Here is an 18,720-nt window from a genome sequence, read left to right on the forward strand (position 1 = left end):
AAGAGAAACGTATACGCAAATTCGGCTCTTACAGAAAAGTTGCAAGTTGATTGGCTATCGCATGGCTTTTAACCAATCAACTTGCAACTTTTCTGTAAGAGCCGAATTTGCGTATACGTTTCTCTTGCGAATGAATTCAAGAATCAAGTCCCTGACGCCACTTTTGCACTGACGGTTTGAATTCAAAAAGGTATAACCACAGTATATACAGTAGCGCAACTCTCTGTCGGGACCTTTGATGTTTGTGTAACATAAAATGGAACGCGCATGCGTGAAATCAGCGAGTATAACCAGTACTGCCATCTAAACTTTTATCTCATTTTCTCTTTATTTTCGCTCTCTTTTTAGCACATTACTACATGTAAAATAAATTAATTTTAATAAAAATTATGTATATAAGAGATCACACATTGTTAATAATATAATGTCTAATATATATAAGACAAATAAATACATAAAAAAATATAAAATATTATATAACATAATTTAAATATTAAAATAAATAATAATTTATACTTGACATAACAGATAACAAAAGAATCACATCAAATATTCATATATTTACATATTAATGTGCACACATATATATTTAACACAATTGAAAGCTTAAAATTAAAAGAAATATTTAAAAAATTTTTATAACATGTGATAATATATGCGTTTAATTAAAATCCATATATTAAAGTAAATAAATGAATAAAAAAACCAAGATATTTATTAAATATATTTATTAATAAATAATTCTATATTATATATATATTTTATAACAAATATTTTATAGGAAAATTATAAAGTGCGTAATTATAATTTATGTTTTATTTTATCTTAAGAAATTATAATGTACTATAATGTACAATAAATTATACATATGTACTTATATCGCAAATTATTTATTATTATTTTTTCTCTTTCAAATCTCTCACCTAACCATACCTCAGCTACTCGATCCCTCAGTATGAATCAGAGAGAGAAAACCAAAAGAAAGAGTGAGAGAAAAGTTCAGATGGCGGAACTGAATATACTTGCTGATTTCGCGCATGCGTACTCCATTTTATGTATCAAGAAATTGAGAGAGTTGCGCTACTGTATATACTGTGTTTATACCATGAGTTCGACCTCCTTATCTCTATTCTTCATGCTAGACAGCAAAACATTTCTAGTCTACCGGTATACAAGTATAATACCGGTATACAACCATGGCTACTTCGGTGAGCACGAATCCATCTACGTTGTTGCCGTTAGGTAAAATAATCATTTTATATGTAAACACGCTTTTTTTTTTAAAATTTTCTTTTTTAAAATTTATATAGTATTTCTCCTAATGTATCTTTCTCAAGCGTGCGTATGAACAGCTGATTCACACCATTGATCATTATTATTTGCAGAGCTAGTCGATAAGTGTATTGGTTCTCGAATACATATCATTATGAAAAACGACAAGGAGATTGTAGGAACTTTGCAAGGTTTCGACGATTTCGTCAACATGTTGTTGGAGGATGTAACAGAAAGCGAGGCAACTCCGGAAGGTCGTAGAGTTACGAAGTTGGATCAAATTCTTCTCAATGGCAGCAACATTACTATGGTAATTTTTTATTATCTAATATTTCATTAAATTTTAAAAGAATTAAGATTTTTAGAGTAGATTATATTTCTGACACATGAGGCAAAACAGAAATTAAGGCAAGGATTTTTATAATTTATTTATTTCTTTTATTTCAGTTGGTACCTGGTGGTGAAATGCCAGATACGTAAAATTGATTTTTAACACGTCATACCAAGCGTATCATTCTCTCAGGATTTATTTCTATTTTAATATATTTATATTAGAGGATACAAATGGTAATTTTTTTTAGCTACGTATCACAAATAAGATCTTTTGTATGCTTAACAGCTTGTTTCCATAGGTGAATAAATATTAACAATTGATTATTAAGAGATCGAGTTTACTGATTATTTCATTTAGTTCTGGTCTGTCAGCGATATTCTGCGACCATGCCGCTTTGAACATTTCCTTGTATCTTCCACCAAACTCATCGTCGAGCGCTTCACTTTCAGGACGCGTGCCTTTTACAGAGATATATATAATAGTGTGAGTATGCAGTCCGTGGAAGGGTACTTCTCGAGATAGCATTTGCCAAGCCACGATTCCTAGCGAATAAATATCAGCGGCAAATGTAGGTACATCTCCTCTGAGCACTTCTGGTGCCATGTAACCTGGTGTACCCTGATGGAGAGATACAAGTTTTTCTTTTTTTAATAAATGTATCTTTTTACTAAATATACAGGGTATATTAAGAAACATCGCGTTTTAGAAAAAATGTATCAGATAAAAGTTGTAGAGTTTCGAAGGGAACATAATATGGTGACATAAAATTACCCTTTTATAGCGTTTTTCAAAGTGAGAAGAAGCATATAATTTGCAACTAGCAGCTGCATATTTTTTCTTAAGGCTAATTCCTGGCTCCTCGCCAACCATGTTAGAATTGTGACGTTAGAGGTGAGAAAACACGCTAAAAATGTTTAGATGCAAGATGTTCTTTCTTCGAAATAAAAAGATATTTCGATGAAACAGCACTTCAGATGGCTTTAGCACGCTCTTAAATTACATCGAAAATTATTCTTTTCCTTTTATAATCAATCATCAGTTGTAAAATGATTGTAATATGAGGCCCAGTTCGTCTGGTCTTGGTATATGTGCAGTCATTCCGCATGACAAAGTCTGATATTACAATTATTTTACGGTTGTTGATTGATTGTCAAAGGAAAAGAATAGTTTTCGAGAGGTATTTTAAAAGTGTGCTAAAGCTATCTAAAGTAGTGTTTCATCGAAATATCTTTTCATTAAAAAATGGCATTTATTAAGAATTTTCAGCGTGTACTTTCTCGCCTCTGACGTCATAATCTAACATGGCCGCGGCGAGGACCCGGGGTGGGGGAGCCTTAAAAACAACTATACATATATGTATATATTTCCTTTACACCAATTTATACCTCTCATTATTTTACGCATAAAAAGTATTAAGGTAAGATTATCGTAAAATGAATACAGAGATATTTCATAGTTTATGTAAAAGTATATTAAAATATAAAATATCTCGTAAAATTAAACTGTTCACTTTTTGGCCATCCTACCCTTATAACTTTTTATGCCGAATATTGCGAGGAAATTGATTTATAAAAAAATTACAATGATTCCATCATATTGTATTCCCTTTGAAACTCTGCAACTTTTGCCTGATAAATTTTGTTATAAAAACCGCTACGTATCTTAATTATTTAAGATATTAATTTTTTTAAATGGGACACTATATCTTTACAATTATAGAAAAAATGTTGATTTTCTCATCTTCACACAACTACAAATCTGTTAGCAAATTTTTTAAAAATAAATATAATATAATATAATAATAATGTACACGCATACTCGTGGTTTAATCGAAACGTGCGATTCGCCGATTAGGATAGAACTACCGAAATCGGTAAGTTTGGCTCGATCATTGGCAGTCATTAGGATATTAGTCGCGCTGACATCTGCGTGTATCACCGAGGAATTGTGACAAAATTGGAGCGCTCGGGCGATGTCTCGCCAGATGGAAACACGCTTCTCTTTTTCGAGGACCGATTCTTGCAGTCTGTCTTGCAACGACGTGCCGCACAATTCCATCGTTATCAGTGATAAGCTGCTGCCTTGTTCTATCTTCAATATCTTCACGATATTAGCATGTCGCAGAGTAGCTGCGTGTTTCTCTGAATTTATTATTTCGTCGTCGTTTCGTTTGCGTTCAATTATCTTGGCTGCTACTTGATCCCCTAAGAGAGAGAAAGAAAGAGATAAAGAAAAATATACAGAATGTCACAGAGCGGATCACCTGTAAATAACAGATTCCTCTGGGATCATTTGGAAATGGATTTTTCCTTAGTAAAAATGTCGAGAGAGGAAAGCCATCATTTTTTGCATGTTCCCAATTTTTGTCATCGTGTATCTTTGTAACTATTTTTTATTAAGCCTTAAATTAAAATTCTATTAAAATAAACTCTACTTGAAATTAATTGAAGAATGTGGTTTTGTTAATATTTTATTTCCACAAAAGATTTAGTTTGCGAAAAACCCTTTATTTTCAATCGCTTATAATTCGAAAATGATTGGTGTTTCGACATTTTTGTTGAGGAAAAATCATCTCCAAATCCCAGGAATCTGCCATTAACAGGTGATCCGCTAATTCTGGGACACCTTTTATAATATATAAGTTATTGCGCTCTTTCTTCTTTTTTCTAAAATACCTTTATAAAGCGCCTTGTAGACGGTACCGAAAGCACCTGTGCCTAACACAGGACGATGTTTCTTCGGTAAACCATTCTTTAATAATCTGATTCTATTAGGGGTATCAAGATTGAACGGCGACGACGGCTCTTCATTCTTCACAACTTTTAGAACGTTGGGAGTTTTTGGACTTGATGTTCTACTAAATTATTATACTTATGATTATTTAGCTCGGTAATAATAAAGATGTTCAGTCTCACCTAATATTTGATACATTTTCGAATGGCCGAGGTGACAGATGTTTCAGCGTGGATACTAATCTTCGCGGCGAAGCCATTATTTATCTTTGATTTTTATTGTGTGCATAATAATTTCTATACATAAAATATAGAAATGAAAAATATATATTGAATTTTTTAAATACTTCCTGCATAGAAAACTGTTAACTTTCCATCGTAATACACTCATGTGGAAAAACAGGATTTCTCCGTTAAGATTCTGCTCTCTGTATGCAAATACAGAGTTGAAGGACGATATACATAAGTAAAACATCTTTATTATTATATAGATAGTCTAGATATACTCTCTATAGCGCGCAAAAGAATAATTTTGAATTTATATTATTTATATTATTTTGAAATATTTGTATTCTCCTTTCAAAAAATTCTATTAAAAAGTAATAATGGGAAATTGGAATAAAACATCAAACAACAGAGTGCAATTAAAATAGATTTTATTTCTTCAGTCGCTAAAATTTAAGAGGTAAATCAGCTACTGAGAGCCTATTGCTAATTATTATTTATTTTCTTTCTTCTTTTTTTTTTAATACTGTACATTGTACATTAATTAGATTATTTACAATTGTTCTATCGCTCTGCAACAATTTGCCATTATAACATAATATCATGTAATAACTTATGCAGATATTTACGATGACCAATTAAATGTCATTAATTAAAACCTGCATTACAAATTTGTCTGTTATTAACATTAAACTGTTCGTCTAGATATCATCTTGGTTTTAGAGCAAATTCTGCTTGCTATCACAATGATTAAGAGAGTATCATTCCTGTTTCCTTCTCTTTGGAACTCTCTATTCTACACTAATTAATTAACAATCAATATATCCCGTAATATAAGCGACTTTATAGATTTAGTAACGTACTCTAAAAAGAGAATGAAAATACAATATATCATTTATATATATATATATTTTAGTTGAAAATAGTTTATTCAATTAACTATATAGCCTTCTTCTACTTTTCTCACCAGCCTTATTCTTTATTATAGGCTCCGAATCGCTCAATTGTAGCATCATCGATTGCTTATAGTGTTGCTGGAAGCGCATATGCTTCTTTTGGATTTTCAAACATGTAAAACTGGATTAAAGCAATATGAATATATATAAATTATGTATTTTATGAATTTTCATATATTTGGTAGGATTCGTGTGCAACACGTTAATACTAAATTACGTCAAATAAAAGAATAAAACATTGTAATTTTGACCAATTTGCAGGATTCGAATAATCATTGATAAATTTGTAAGTGATATTTCAATGGAAGATCAGAGCCATTCGTGCAAAGATTTACGGAGTTAAAAATCTGAACGTGTAAATGCGTGTGTAGATATATAGAAATAAAATATATATGTATATATATGTATATATGTAAAAAATTATCTATCTTTAAGTATTCTCCCGCAAAAAAATAAGTACCTGTGCAAATCAATGAGATATATCAGTTGCGTGTTGCCAGTACTGAAAATCTATAGTTTACGATATGTATATTATATATAGATTTTCAGTACTGGCAGTGTATATCGGAACATGCCCAATATTTATGTATACAATACAGTGGCATATTTTTCATGAAGGGGAGTTACCGGAGGTTTCAACCCATCGAAATCCGACTAACAATAAGTTGTTAGCATTTTCGCACTTTAAAGCACTTATGTTTTATTAAGTAAATTAAAGTACAGTTCATGTTAAGTATGAATTTGGTTTAATGTAATCGCTCTTTTTAGTACATACATGAGAGAGCAATTGCTCATATACCTCTCGTGGACCGAGCGTGTGTTCAACATTGGTGTGAGAGAGAAAGGTAATGACTCCCAATCGCCTGTAATGCGCATGCGCTGATATCGTTGCCATGGTTATCTATACTATATTAACTTGACAAGAGAAAAGAAGGATAAAGATGCTTTTACATAATAGTATCGATCTTCCTAATAAAGCCTGATTGGTTGGCAATATATCGATTTTTTTTGCCAGGCTTTATTAGAAAGAGACGGAAATGATCTCATATTATCTGCCTCTCACTTTACTCGTACGACTTTCCTTCCACTGCCATCAGCAAGCCATTCTACAATGATAATCGATGGTTATACATCTCACATCAGGCAGGAGTTCGCAAAGGTTTGCCCCACTTGCAAAAGATGGCAACTACTATAGTATTAATTAAGTTAATAACTACTATTTTCAATTGCGCTTGGCAATGATAATTGCTCAAAAAGTTCAAAGTTAACTTAACTCTTGGCAATTGCAACTGCCAAACATCAACTGAAAATAATACTTTACAATTAGTATAGTTGCGATTGGCGACAGGACATTTGCGACGTATTGTAAAATAGACCTTAGATAAATCAAGATACCTTAGATAAATCAACGTAGATATTGATATGACAACTCAGCAGTTATTTTGCTGAACGTATAGTAACAACCCTTCCCTAATGATGATCATGAAAAAACCATGGCAACAAGGATATCAGCGCATGTGCATTGTAGACAATTGATAGTCACTATCTTTCTCTCTCGTACAGATTTTGGACACAGGCTCGGTATTCAATTTTCCTTCTTTTTGATATATGTTATAAGAATCACTCGTCCCCTTTTTTCCCCCTTGCATCTCCCAAAACAAAATCCTAAATACGCCACAGTGTATAAATATTCGTGTACGCGCATGCATAATAATATGCAGGTACATGTGTAAGTACTTGTGAATTTAAAGATAGCGTACATATATATATATATATATATATATGTAAATAGGAATCAGAAATCGAAATGTGTGGATTTAAGAATGCAAATGGAAAAATTTGCAGGAACAATGGCATTAATCGGATTATGAAGATCTAAGATCTTAATATGAATAATAATGAAGATGTAATCTCGTATCTTTGTAAAATCAAGGATTAATAATAGAATTGAAAGTTTTTCAATGGCTATGCGTAATATCCACGATTCAATAAATGAAGGACGTATGCATTGCGAAGTAATTGTGAAGAAGAAGAAACCCTGGAAAACTTGAGAAATGTATTGGAACTTCTAAAAATTAGAGATATTAAAAGAAGAAGTAAATTGTTGTAGAATTCAATGATTTAAGAAACATATCTATAAAAGGGAAAGAGGAAGAAAAGATTTATAAGAATTATGATTATCTTTCGGCGATTACACCATCTAATCAAACTGTTATATTCTCGTAACGCATTTCGATTTTGGCACTATTTCTATGTGCCATTACATTAACTTTTCCTGAGCATTGTATCGTCGAGTGATCAAACTTGAGGCACTTTCCATTTAATTTCGAAAACGCAAATACAGTCTGTCCGCATATCCATTATCTGGTATATGCGCGAATAATTTAATCGCTTTAAACTTTAAAGTATACTATAAAGTAATGAAATTATTTACGCAGCTTTACGATAAAAAGCAATTGCAATAAATGTAGCCAGACTCAAAGCAGTTATCAAAGAATACAATTGAATATTCGTGCTATCTAATCTAATTTGAAAATTTGTGGAATAAAAATACTGTATTTTCTGGAATTGAAATCTATAAAATATAAGGATTTGATAAGTGTTTGAAGATTCACGATGCTATATGTACGCAAACAAGAATTCATTAGAAGCCCATATAGAATGTTAGTTTTATATATATAATATATATAATTAAGGAGATATATGTATATGAGAAATTAAAAATCTGCAAAAGCAAGCATCTCCAAGAACAAAGAAATAGAAACAAGAATTTGCGGAATCAAAGATTTGTGCGAGAATCCACAAATAAAATCCGACAATATCTGATATCAATTGTCAATATTCTTTACGCTATCATTTATCTAAAATATATTGGACATCACTTCATATCATAAACCCAACATTAGAACATTATATATCTTAATCTGATGAAAATAGAACTCTGTACTCTCTGACTAATGCTAAACGTTTTAGGAGACCCTGATATATGAGGCAGGTATACCAGTAAATAGTTTTGAAAAGATAGACGAAAGAGTTTAGAGAATGAGTTTAGAAGAGAGTATGAGAAAGAGAGAGAAAGACATGTCGATTAAGGCACAGTCTAACCAGGTAACGGAGCCTCCTCGTAAAAATCGAGCTCGTCTTCGACCTCGTGCTCGGGTCCTTTGCCGTCAAGGGCGCGTAGCTCCGCTGCGGTGAAGAAGTGGCTCATCTGAGCGCGCAACGGCATCATCAGGATGAGGAAGAAGGGTAGAGCCAGGGCTGCCCTTGTACTCTTGACGATCCACAGTACGATCAGGCACAGGATCTGTATAAGGGTGAAGACATGCATCTTGTATGTTTGCACGCGCCGCACGTAATTTGCTGTGCCGTGGTGCTTGACCGGCATGAAAAACAGCTTGATGCGATCGAACAGCTGCACGCCGTTCGTTGACGAGATGCCCATGTACAGGAATACACCCAACAGGACGGACATCGGCACCCGGCGTAATAGAGGCGCCATCAGCACGCTTACGCCTATCAGTATTGCGACCAGAAGGGCGCTCACTCGCTGTTCCTTCACCTCGACGATATGCGGCTTGTCGCCGGGCGCGTGGGTGCGTGACATCACGGTCACGGCGGATACATGAGTGAGGGAGCGTACTGACGCGGCGCAGCACCAGGGCGCACCCATCAAACCGCATCCCACATTCATCAAACAGACCACTACAATATCCATGTGGTAGCCGTTGCCCTTACGTAGCTTGCGTTCTTTCTTATCGATGATTAATCTGCGAATATGATGTGTAATTAGTCAAAAGCAGATACACACACAGTTGATAACTGCGCTCATATGAATTAAATTTACTTACTCTGATATTTGAGTCTCCATAAACACCAGGATATAAACTAGCAAAGCTGGCACCATGCAAGCAAGAGCCATCCAGAGCGGAATAGGTTTCTCAAAGCTGACTGGAGACACGAACCAATTTCTACCAGGTATAGTCGGAGAGAGACCTTCGGGAACTAGCAACTTCTCTGTCTTTACCATAGCCAGATAATCAATTAGAACGAAGACAATGATGCTTATGGGCACGCCAAAGTCTCCGAAGGCTCGTCGAGCACTACGACCCAAGTAATGACTGTTGCGGAAGATTCTTAAGTAGTAGGCACCCAGAAAGGTACCGAGGCAAAGAATAGTACACATCAGAGCAGTGTTAGGTTGATTAATCGATAATCCGGCGATGTCACGACTCGGTATCAGTTCGCGGGGATTCTCCAAGTGTAGGCTCTCCTCGGTCTCGTTCCAAGGTGAATTGGTTACCCGCATTCCGACGACATAGAGCGGATAGATGGTGTTATTGGCGTCTGGTCCGAAGCTGTACTCGTAGAGGAGTGGATTACGCACGAAGTAATTGTAGAGCTTGATGAACGTCTCAACGATATAAAGAATGGAGATCAGGCCGGTGAAAATCTCTTCGGTAAAACGTGTGAAGAGTCGCACAAGGACCGAACCTTCGACGCAGGCGATTGCCACGGCGATGATACCCATCCAGGCGCCAACGTATACCCGCACGGTAAGGAATTCGAGGTCGTTTGCCAAGCAAAAGTTATACAGGCTTTCATCGAAGAGCAACAACGGACCGGTCGTGCCGATGATCACTAATGGTTGAGTTGCAAACAAAGCCATCAATATCCCCGTCCATGAGCCGGAAACTAAGGTTTCAGAAATGCCGATCACATTCTGCGTCTTATCGCTCATTAAACCGCCGAATGTAATAGCGGTGCACAACGCGGCGAAATACATGAAGATGGCCGCTGCGAGGCAGGAAGAGCTCAACCCGTCTGTAAAGTCGGACAGATAATGAGGATAGCGACGCTTGATATCGTTGATGAGGCCACCGAATGGTCGTCTAGTGCGTCGCAACGGATCGTCATCTTCCGGAAGCTTTTTTTCCTCTTCGCCAGCTAAAAGAGCTATTCATTGACGAGATTAGTTGCGTGTAGAACGTAGGAGAGAAGATATAATATATTTAAAGAATTTAAACAATTGGTCCTTGGAGAAATTACCTTTCTTCACAGTCGCCTCGCTTTGTTCCGGCTTGCCCTTCTCCTCGAGCGCTTTCGCCTTCCTCTTTCTGATAGCTTCACTTTTCGCCTTGAGCTCGTTAAACGGTAATAAGGCCTGTCTCTCCCAGTCACCGGGCGGCAATACGATCGAATCATCCAAGAACTCGTTGATGGCCGATAATAGCTCTCGTTTCTCGTTCGCTTTATAAGCAATTTTGTGAAACGATGTGTTCGCCATCAGGGTGGAGATCGATCGACCGATCTCGTGATAATCCAGATCCGCGTTTCTTGGCCCCAGCAGAGTAAACATAAATCTGACCGGTATTGTGACCTCCGTAATGGATGGTATCAGCACACCCTCGGCCAATCGCACGAAGGCTATTGTCGGCTGGTCCAGAAAATCGACGGCGCCAACCAGGACAACCGTCGCCTCGGCACCAGCCGGGATCCTCTTCAGAATGTAATCATTGTGGGTACTCTTTTTCAGGTCCTCGTTACTGCTCGTGTACGTTAATTCCTCCTTTATGTCGATCGTGGTGTGATTATTGTCGAGCGCCAGATTCGATGCTATAATCTTCGGCTTCGTGTCGTGCAGATTCTGTCGGGTATTTCGAAATTTTTATTTAGAGAGCTGTCTGAGAACTCTTTGATTCTGTCGAAGAAATTATATAGATTTCTCAGCAAGAGAATTCTATATCGATTGCTTTAATATCTTGAAACTAGAGTAACACCTATATCATTAAGTAGTTTGGTATCAATAAAAGAATAAAAGCGATAAGTTTAAATTATCTCTGTTAATTAATTAATATAAAAATCAGTAAATATTCATAAAAAGTAATATCTTACTAACTCATTTGAGATATGTTTTGCGGGATAGAATCTTGAGTGATTTATATTTTAAACCGCATGAGTAACACTAAAAATACTTATCAAAGGTAAGAAGTGAATATATAGAGACTCCGATCTGTGTATCCTCACATTCTAAAAATTTTTTAACTCAATCTAATTGCAACTTTAGATTAAACTCAAACATAATTTAAAATAAAATTAGATTGGATTAGAAAGTTTAATAGAGGGATGGAATCTTTCCTCTATCTGCATATTTATTGTGTATAAAAAGATAGATAGAGATGTTAATAGACTTAAAAATGACTAAAACACCAAATATTTTACACTTAAAAAAGTAGATAATTTCTTGAATATTTTGAGTTATATTTTAACCAAAAAATTTATTTATTTTTTAATTTTATTTATGTTTTTTAAAGAATGTTTTTAATTGCCAATAACAAATGTGATCTATTTTAATCAGTTTTGAAGCAGCTTTTAACATTTTTTGATATTATGGAAAAGCATTACTCGCTTTTATTTAATAAAAAAATAAAGAAATAATATACTCTTATTTTTGTACTGACATGTTATATGATTATCATTTTATTCATTTAAAAATTCTTTAATCTTATTTCAAATTAAGTGCAAAAGGTAGAAAAGTAATTAAAAGTAATATATTCCAGCAAACAGATTCCTCATGTGATTCAAAGTACAAGTCACTCAGAATTCCAGAATTTCAAAACATATTATAAAATGAAGGTAAAATGTTTGAGATGTTATCTTTTATAAATATTTACTAGAGATCTTCTCTATTAATAAATCGAGAAGTAATAACTCTTTTACTTAACAAAAATATGACTCGTTTTTTTTTTAAAGTATAAAGTGTAGAAATTTTTTAAGACTATAGAATAATATATCTAATTTCATGATATTGTTTAATAATTTATGAAAAATAAAATGTTCAATAACAATAATAATAATAATAATAATGATAAATTTCTCACAAGAAGGAACAAGCTGAGATTGAATTTTTTAATAATTTAGATTCAAAAAGAATAAAAATATACTAGAATAAAAAGAACATGATTGCTTTCTAACATTTCATGATGTATAGAAGTAGACAAAATATTTCACAATAAGAAAACACGCTTTTAGAGAGAAATATTGATTTGAAATTAAAAACTGAAAAACTCTCATAGCGTACTCATGAGTATAAATTATATATATATACACGAAAAATAAAGTAATACACAGGAAGATACGTTCAATTTTTTTTGAGAAATTGATCTCCGAGATCATGATGTATAAGATAATAATAGTTCGTACAAACTATTTAATATATATATGACGGAGAGAAATATACATGTCATATCTTCGTGATTTGCTTCAATACGGAAAATTAGGTAGAAAAGAGAATATAAATGAATTATATAAAATTTTTAAAGCCTAATGAGAAGAGAAGCGGGGTACATAACATGATTATAAGCATTTTAAGTTGATCGCTACTGATCGACGAGAGCACACTACACAAAAATTTCTAGAATCCAGGTTTTAGGATCCAGATACTAAATAAGCCACTATAAAAAGGCATTCACGAAGACGCAACAATGGAAAAACTGTAAGCTGTAAGAATGAGCTGCGATCACTCATTGGCTTGTTTTTCGCCACAAAATAAAATCGTGGCATTTATTATCAAAATAATTAAAGAAATAAAAAATTTGAATCGATATAAGTAATTTTTTTGTCAGTTTTAATCGCACACAAATTTGTGCAAAAAAGGTTATGTGACTAAAATGAATTTTATATATGTGTATATATATGTATATATATACATATACATTAAGTATTATAACATTGCCAATGACTATCATCCTGATCAATGTTTTTTTATGTTGTTATATATCTATTTGTCTATTAGAGCTAACAAATTGATGATATGTAAACTTTGTGCTTTAACATTGTCGATATTTGGTACATAAAACACACAGAAGACGCACTAAATCAAATAAAAAAAATTAAAAGTATTAAAAAAAAATATTGATCCAAACAAATTGTTGTTTTGCATTGTGCAATTATGCTTTTAGAAAAGAATTGCAAGAAATCTATAAGTGTAACACATTCGATTTGCCCCGAAAACACATATATTGAAGAGTTTACTTTAAATAGAAAAATATTTGGTATTTACATTAGGGCCGATATCTTCCAAATAATTTTAATAAATTTAAAAAATTGAACACACATAGATGTTGAACGAGATTGAGGGGTCGTTAGAATATCGCAAAAAAAAACTCGATAGGTGGAGGAGTCTTGGAAATTTCAAGATTATCTTAATTTTTTAAAAATGGAATTATAATTTATATATATATATATATATATATAATATATTTATTATTTTTTTTATATATAAATTGATCCTTTGCAATATTCTGCATAAAAAGTTATAAAAGTAGAATCTTCAATCTTGTTCAACATCTATATGTCAATTTTTTTAGTTCAAAATTATTTGGAAGATATATTGACTTTTAGATTAAAATGGATCATTCCGTATATATATCAAGACGATGGCTAAAACCTTTTGAAAGTCGCTCAGAGCCGTGTCTTTGATAATATAAATTAAGGTCATTGAAATCTGTGAGATCGGTCCTAATGTAAATCATTAACAAATATTTGTATGAAAAGAGCGAACAAATAGGATAAAGAACTATAGAATAATAAGAATATATATGTAAAAAAAAGACTGCGTTTGTGTGTGATTCTTGGGAAACGAGAGATTTACATGTTGGGTTACATGGTTCTCAGCGGCTTCCCGCGCAGCATCTTCTTCCTCCAGCCAGATGGACTGTGGAAATAACATTAGCACTCTATCAGTCAAGCCTATCTACGGTTACCGCCCGCTATGACTACTCACTACTGACCGTGCAATAACATCGTCCTCATAGGTAGTCTTCGACATTTTTCGTAGACCGCGAAATAAACATATATAAAATTCATTTTTCTCTCTAAATTTCAACGCGCAAAATGTATCGGCATTCATTACGGTCGTCGCGATTATTTGCCGAATTTTTTTTTCGATTTACGGAATTAGAGACATGCAAACCCAAGATCACCGCATCAGTCTGGAATTGAGTGAAAATTGAATTCTGGAACTCTCTCGTCGAATCTAATCTTATATTTGCAACCCTAAAGCCTGTAAATACGGTTATTACCTGGTTGAGTAATTGATCATCACGCTTTCCCATCGCTTTTTATACTCAATATACTTATTTACCCTTTTCTGACCCAAGTAACTTCGAAGCGAATCTTACGATTAATCAAGATTAATCGGAATCGCTTTCACACGCATGGTAAATGAGACATTGGCGCCTACGGCTGAATTACCTGAAGACTGGTGTAACTGGAGTAACTCCTTTTGCCGCCGAATCGGAAGCCGCGTTCATGTTCATGCACATGTCTGTGCCTGAGCAACAGTGCCCTCATCACGACTGGTCTGTCCTCGGGCAGAATCAGTTCCTCGACGACCATCTGTTCCACTACTCTGTAGACCAATCCGGGCAAGTCCTTTTCCTCCAGGTCGAGGAGGACCACGCCAGTCTCTAGGCAACGGCGCAGATTCAGCAGCGAGTGAAAGCTGAGAGAGGCCACGTGGGGTCTGCCCCATCTGTCGGCACCCTCCTCGACGTCTTCCTCGTATTTGATCCACCTGGCGGTCTCTCGCCACTCGCGTTCCTCGCCCAAACCGTGCAACTCGTCCAGCTGAACGAACACCTCGTGCGGCGAGTGATCGTACATCTTCTTGAAGGTATCGTGAGGGATGCCGCCCTCCTTTCGTCGGCCAATCTGAACCGTAAAGGCCTTATGTCGACGCATACCGCGCGGATCATCGCTACGATGAGATTCCAAGTCGTCGATATCAAGCTCTTGCAAGGTGCTGGCCTCCTCCGGTTGTACGCTGACGCGTCGAGTCAATAGACTCGAGATGTCCGATAGACCGGCCCCCGATCGTTTCCGCCATTGCGGATCTTCCTGCAGGGAATACTTGCGAGACTTATGATGATGACGTCTGGAAAAGTTAGGTTTGATCAATCGATTTTTGTAGAAGAAGTATTTTATTTAAGTAAAGAGAAGAAAGCATTTGTCAAATATTGGTAAGATTTATCGATCCTGTTGAGATAAGAATAATGATAGAGATGCATTTATATATTATGATGTAGAAGCTTTTGATTGGTTCCTTATTTCTTTGTAATGTGTAACTTTAATTTGTTTCGTGCCACAGGTAAATTATAGAGTTCTCATTTGCGCGGAAAGATTTTTTTTTATCAGTAAAAAGAATCACTGAAAGAGTTCCTGGTCCAATCTAAATTAAACAATGACTAATATACATTTTTTTAGGACATACACCCTGTGAATCGTTAATCAACTATATCCGCTTGGTACTGCTTTGTACCGGAATGTTGTTGCGCCACGAATCTAGCTCGTTGCTCAGGATGATACGAAAAAAGGGTCGACCGTTTCGTGTTCATAATTGCGCGGTTTATACAGTATAAAAATATATGAGTCCATTTGTGACTTGAAATGCGATTGTCGGATATTAATTTTCACTTAAATATCGAAGACGATATCCGATTTTTTGCGCATGTAATATCTGCAGATATTCAAATAATATTTAAACTGGAGTTATTTTTACCTGTGTACTTTGTCACACTTTTTCAAGTTATTATTCCATTATTATTAAATAGCAAGATACTATCTTCTCTTATTTGACGTTAAGTACGCTAATTCAAGATCACGCGATTATTTCTTTATTTTTTCTTCCGTTTTCTGGCACTTCACAAGCCATATCACATCGAATCAACTTACTTATGTTCGTGTTTCTGATGCCGTCGGCACTTCCGGTCTTCTTCGTGGAGGCCGCTTGAAGCAACATCTGTCGGTACTTCCGCATCTGTTTGTACGCTCGGTCCATCTTCTTCCTTGATATTCTCGAACTGCACTCTAGGACTACCGACGGTAGAGCTGTCGCTAAAACCGGAAGCTGCCCTCTCTGAGATCGGTGCCTCATTCTCGCTACTGTTTATGTGTTCAGTTTCCTTCGCTGTTTCTTCATTGATCTCGACTTCGGTTTCGGCTGCGACGACTGATTGCAATCCGTTTTGATTCGTCCCATCGACTTCCTGGGTCTCATTATTAGTCCCCGTCTGGACATTGCTGTGCTCCTTTTCGGATATTTCCGCTGCTGATCCTTCACTAAGGACAATTGAGGAAACATAAGATCTATTTACTTTGAGGTCAATATTCAACCAAAAAAATTCTTGCGAGCATTCAATTGAACTTTGGTCGCTAAACTCGAGGATATAGTAATAAAATCATATTAAAGTTTATTAGAAAAGAGCGTCACAAGAATTTTATCATCGACGTCGGAAGATATTTCATAGTCTCGAAAAGGAATAGGGTCTTGTCCGTTTTTATTCGCAACATAGTAACTTACGGTGAAAAATGTCGTCGCATAGACCTGGAATGCAAGCTTTTCAAGGGCATGTGCGGATGAGGGTAACTTCTTTTCCTGTGTTCTGAAAAAAAAAAATTGGTTTTGTCGTTCTCGATTCCAGATGGAAGACGACTCCAGAGATTGTCAAAAATAGAAGGCAATTTACGATTGAAATCGCGATCACCATATCGCGGTAGGCCGCGATCGCGATCACGATCGGATCCAGTTGATTCCGAGGGTGAGCCGAGCCGGGCTACATCGAACTTTTCTGCGGTGTCCATCGCGAAGACTTTTTCCATCTCCTCGTCGAGCTCCGGTCCCATCTCCGCGCCATGCCCATCGGCCTGATGATATCAAATAAAGATATAAACATTGACATTTGGGATGACATGTAGCCGCGCATGCAGAGTTTTAAACTAGGATGCGAAAAGTCCCAGGTTCGAATCCGGTTCGAACCAACACCCCATACGCCTGCTTGGAAAAGGATGATGGAAGAAAAGAATGGTTTGGAAGATTTGAATGGGAGAAGAAAGGAAGCAGGATTAGTTAAAGGAGGAAAAAGAAAGAAAGAGAGGCAAAGGTGGATGAAAGATAGTGTGAAGAGGAGAAAAGAGAGGAAAATAAGAGAAGAGGAAAAAGTATAGGAATAAAGAAAAGGAGATGGGAAGAAGGGGGGAAGGGGGGAAATAGAGTTATAAAATATGTAAGGTCACAAAAAGTTCAGGAGGTGGATAAGAGTATTGCACAGACTTCTATATAACCTAGACTGCTAACAGATATAGGCGGACATGATGCACAGGTGTGCACGCGACGCCATATTTCGGATGGGCATATTATATAGGGTGTCTATAATGTATTTTGTGTCTATAATGTTTTTTACATACGTATTTTGTTTAATGAGAACTGAACACCCAGTATAATTTGCCCACCCGAAATATGGCTGCCATCCCCACCACTATTTGCACCTCGCATCACTTTTTCGAGTCATTTTGTACAGGTGTTAGCAGTCTAGGTTATATAGAAGTCTGTGGAGTATTGTAAGAGGTTCGGGTATGCTCTTCCGAAAAAAGCACCGTGTAACCCCTGCGGGATCACTAATAAAAATTATATATATATATATATATATACAGGGTGTTCGGTGGTTCGCGTTTCACCTGTCGTAGGCAGATTCCTGGGATCATTTAGAGACGATTTTTCCTCAGCGAAAATGTCGAGGGAGGTCATCATTTTTTGCATGTTCCCAATTTTTGTCATCATGTATCTTTGTAACTAAGCCTTAAATTAAAATTCTATTAAAGTAAACTCTATCTGAAATTAACTGAAGAATGTGATTTTGTTAATATTTTATTTCCACAAGGCTTAGTTTGTGAAAAACCCTTTATTTTCAATCGCTTATAACTCGAAAATTATTGATGCCTCGACATTTTCGCTGAGGAAAAATCGTCTCCAAATGATCCCAGGAATCTGCCCACGACAGGTGAAACGCGAACCACCGGACACCCTGTATATATATATATATATATATATATATAAATTAATATCTGATGTAAAACATTGACATTTGTCGCAAATGTATTCTTAATTCTTTTGTTAACGGGTGAACGAATACCCATAAATAGCTTTGCGTACCCTGGTATCCAAAGCAACTTTAAATGCTAAAAATGTGTCGGAACTTCTCTCTGCTTAAAACAAAATATAAAGAACTTTGTATTCGGAAACCTCCTAAAATATAACAGGAAAGAATGTTCGACGTCCACAGTTGCTATAAAAAAATCGTAATATGTCGAAATCACGAAGTTGGATACTAGGGTACCCATACATTGATGGAAAGATGAAAAA

General features: G+C 35.4%; 3 protein-coding genes across 11 annotated transcripts in view; 1 reads left to right on the forward strand and 2 right to left on the reverse strand.

Annotated features, from left to right (window-relative positions):
* Positions 1-1,089: 1,089 nt before the first annotated feature.
* LOC145933437 (U6 snRNA-associated Sm-like protein LSm5) lies at positions 1,090-1,933 on the forward strand. Its single transcript, XM_083033122.1, has 3 exons — positions 1,090-1,242; positions 1,386-1,582; positions 1,720-1,933. The coding sequence occupies exons 1-3, from the start codon at positions 1,197-1,199 to the stop codon at positions 1,750-1,752; spliced, it is 276 nt and encodes a 91-aa protein (XP_082889248.1). The 5' UTR covers positions 1,090-1,196; the 3' UTR covers positions 1,753-1,933.
* Positions 1,901-4,623, reverse strand: Mos (proto-oncogene serine/threonine-protein kinase mos). Its single transcript, XM_083033123.1, has 4 exons — positions 4,522-4,623; positions 4,282-4,463; positions 3,425-3,810; positions 1,901-2,224 (listed from the first exon to the last, which is right to left on the reverse strand). Exons 1-4 carry the CDS (start codon positions 4,596-4,598, stop codon positions 1,916-1,918), a joined length of 954 nt encoding a protein of 317 aa, XP_082889249.1. The 5' UTR covers positions 4,599-4,623; the 3' UTR covers positions 1,901-1,915.
* Positions 4,624-5,009: 386 nt separating this feature from the next.
* Ae2 (anion exchange protein Ae2) overlaps positions 5,010-18,720 on the reverse strand; it is a 32,202-nt gene continuing 18,491 nt past the window's right edge. For 7 of the 9 annotated variants that reach the window (XM_083035063.1, XM_083035060.1, XM_083035062.1 and 4 more), the window contains exons 3-10: positions 17,048-17,225; positions 16,882-16,963; positions 16,254-16,640; positions 14,775-15,456; positions 14,173-14,235; positions 10,569-11,166; positions 9,371-10,475; positions 5,010-9,289 (exon numbers count right to left, since the gene is read on the reverse strand). In XM_083035063.1, the coding sequence (XP_082891189.1) occupies positions 8,620-9,289; positions 9,371-10,475; positions 10,569-11,166; positions 14,173-14,235; positions 14,775-15,456; positions 16,254-16,640; positions 16,882-16,963; positions 17,048-17,225 (3,765 nt within the window). In that variant the 3' untranslated portion in view covers positions 5,010-8,619. The remainder of the gene's footprint in view (positions 9,290-9,370; positions 10,476-10,568; positions 11,167-14,172; positions 14,236-14,774; positions 15,457-16,253; positions 16,641-16,881; positions 16,964-17,047; positions 17,226-18,720) is intronic. The other 2 variants (XM_083035057.1, XM_083035058.1) reach the window with 2 other exon arrangements.

Source organism: Prenolepis imparis, unplaced genomic scaffold (genome assembly GCF_030444845.1).
Source record: "Prenolepis imparis isolate NDT839.2.m4 unplaced genomic scaffold, iyPreImpa1.0 SCAF_3, whole genome shotgun sequence".
NCBI classification, from domain to species: domain Eukaryota; kingdom Metazoa; phylum Arthropoda; class Insecta; order Hymenoptera; family Formicidae; genus Prenolepis; species Prenolepis imparis.

What these genes read in the sequence shown, in the direction of transcription:
- LOC145933437 (XM_083033122.1), top strand. Translation starts at nt 1,197, where the DNA reads ATGGCTACTTCGGTGAGCACGAATCCATCTACGTTGTTGCCGTTAG. An exon ending in ATCTACGTTGTTGCCGTTAG is followed by an intron (nt 1,243 to 1,385) that starts GTAAAATAATCA and finishes TATTATTTGCAG; the next exon opens with AGCTAGTCGATAAGTGTATT. An exon ending in ATGGCAGCAACATTACTATG is followed by an intron (nt 1,583 to 1,719) that starts GTAATTTTTTAT and finishes CTTTTATTTCAG; the next exon opens with TTGGTACCTGGTGGTGAAAT.
- Mos (XM_083033123.1), bottom strand. Translation starts at nt 4,598, where the DNA reads ATGGCTTCGCCGCGAAGATTAGTATCCACGCTGAAACATCTGTCACCT. An exon ending in GAAAATGTATCAAATATTAG is followed by an intron (nt 4,464 to 4,521) that starts GTGAGACTGAAC and finishes ATAATAATTTAG; the next exon opens with TAGAACATCAAGTCCAAAAA. An exon ending in ACGTTTCGATTAAACCACGA is followed by an intron (nt 2,225 to 3,424) that starts GTATGCGTGTAC and finishes TCTCTCCATCAG; the next exon opens with GGTACACCAGGTTACATGGC.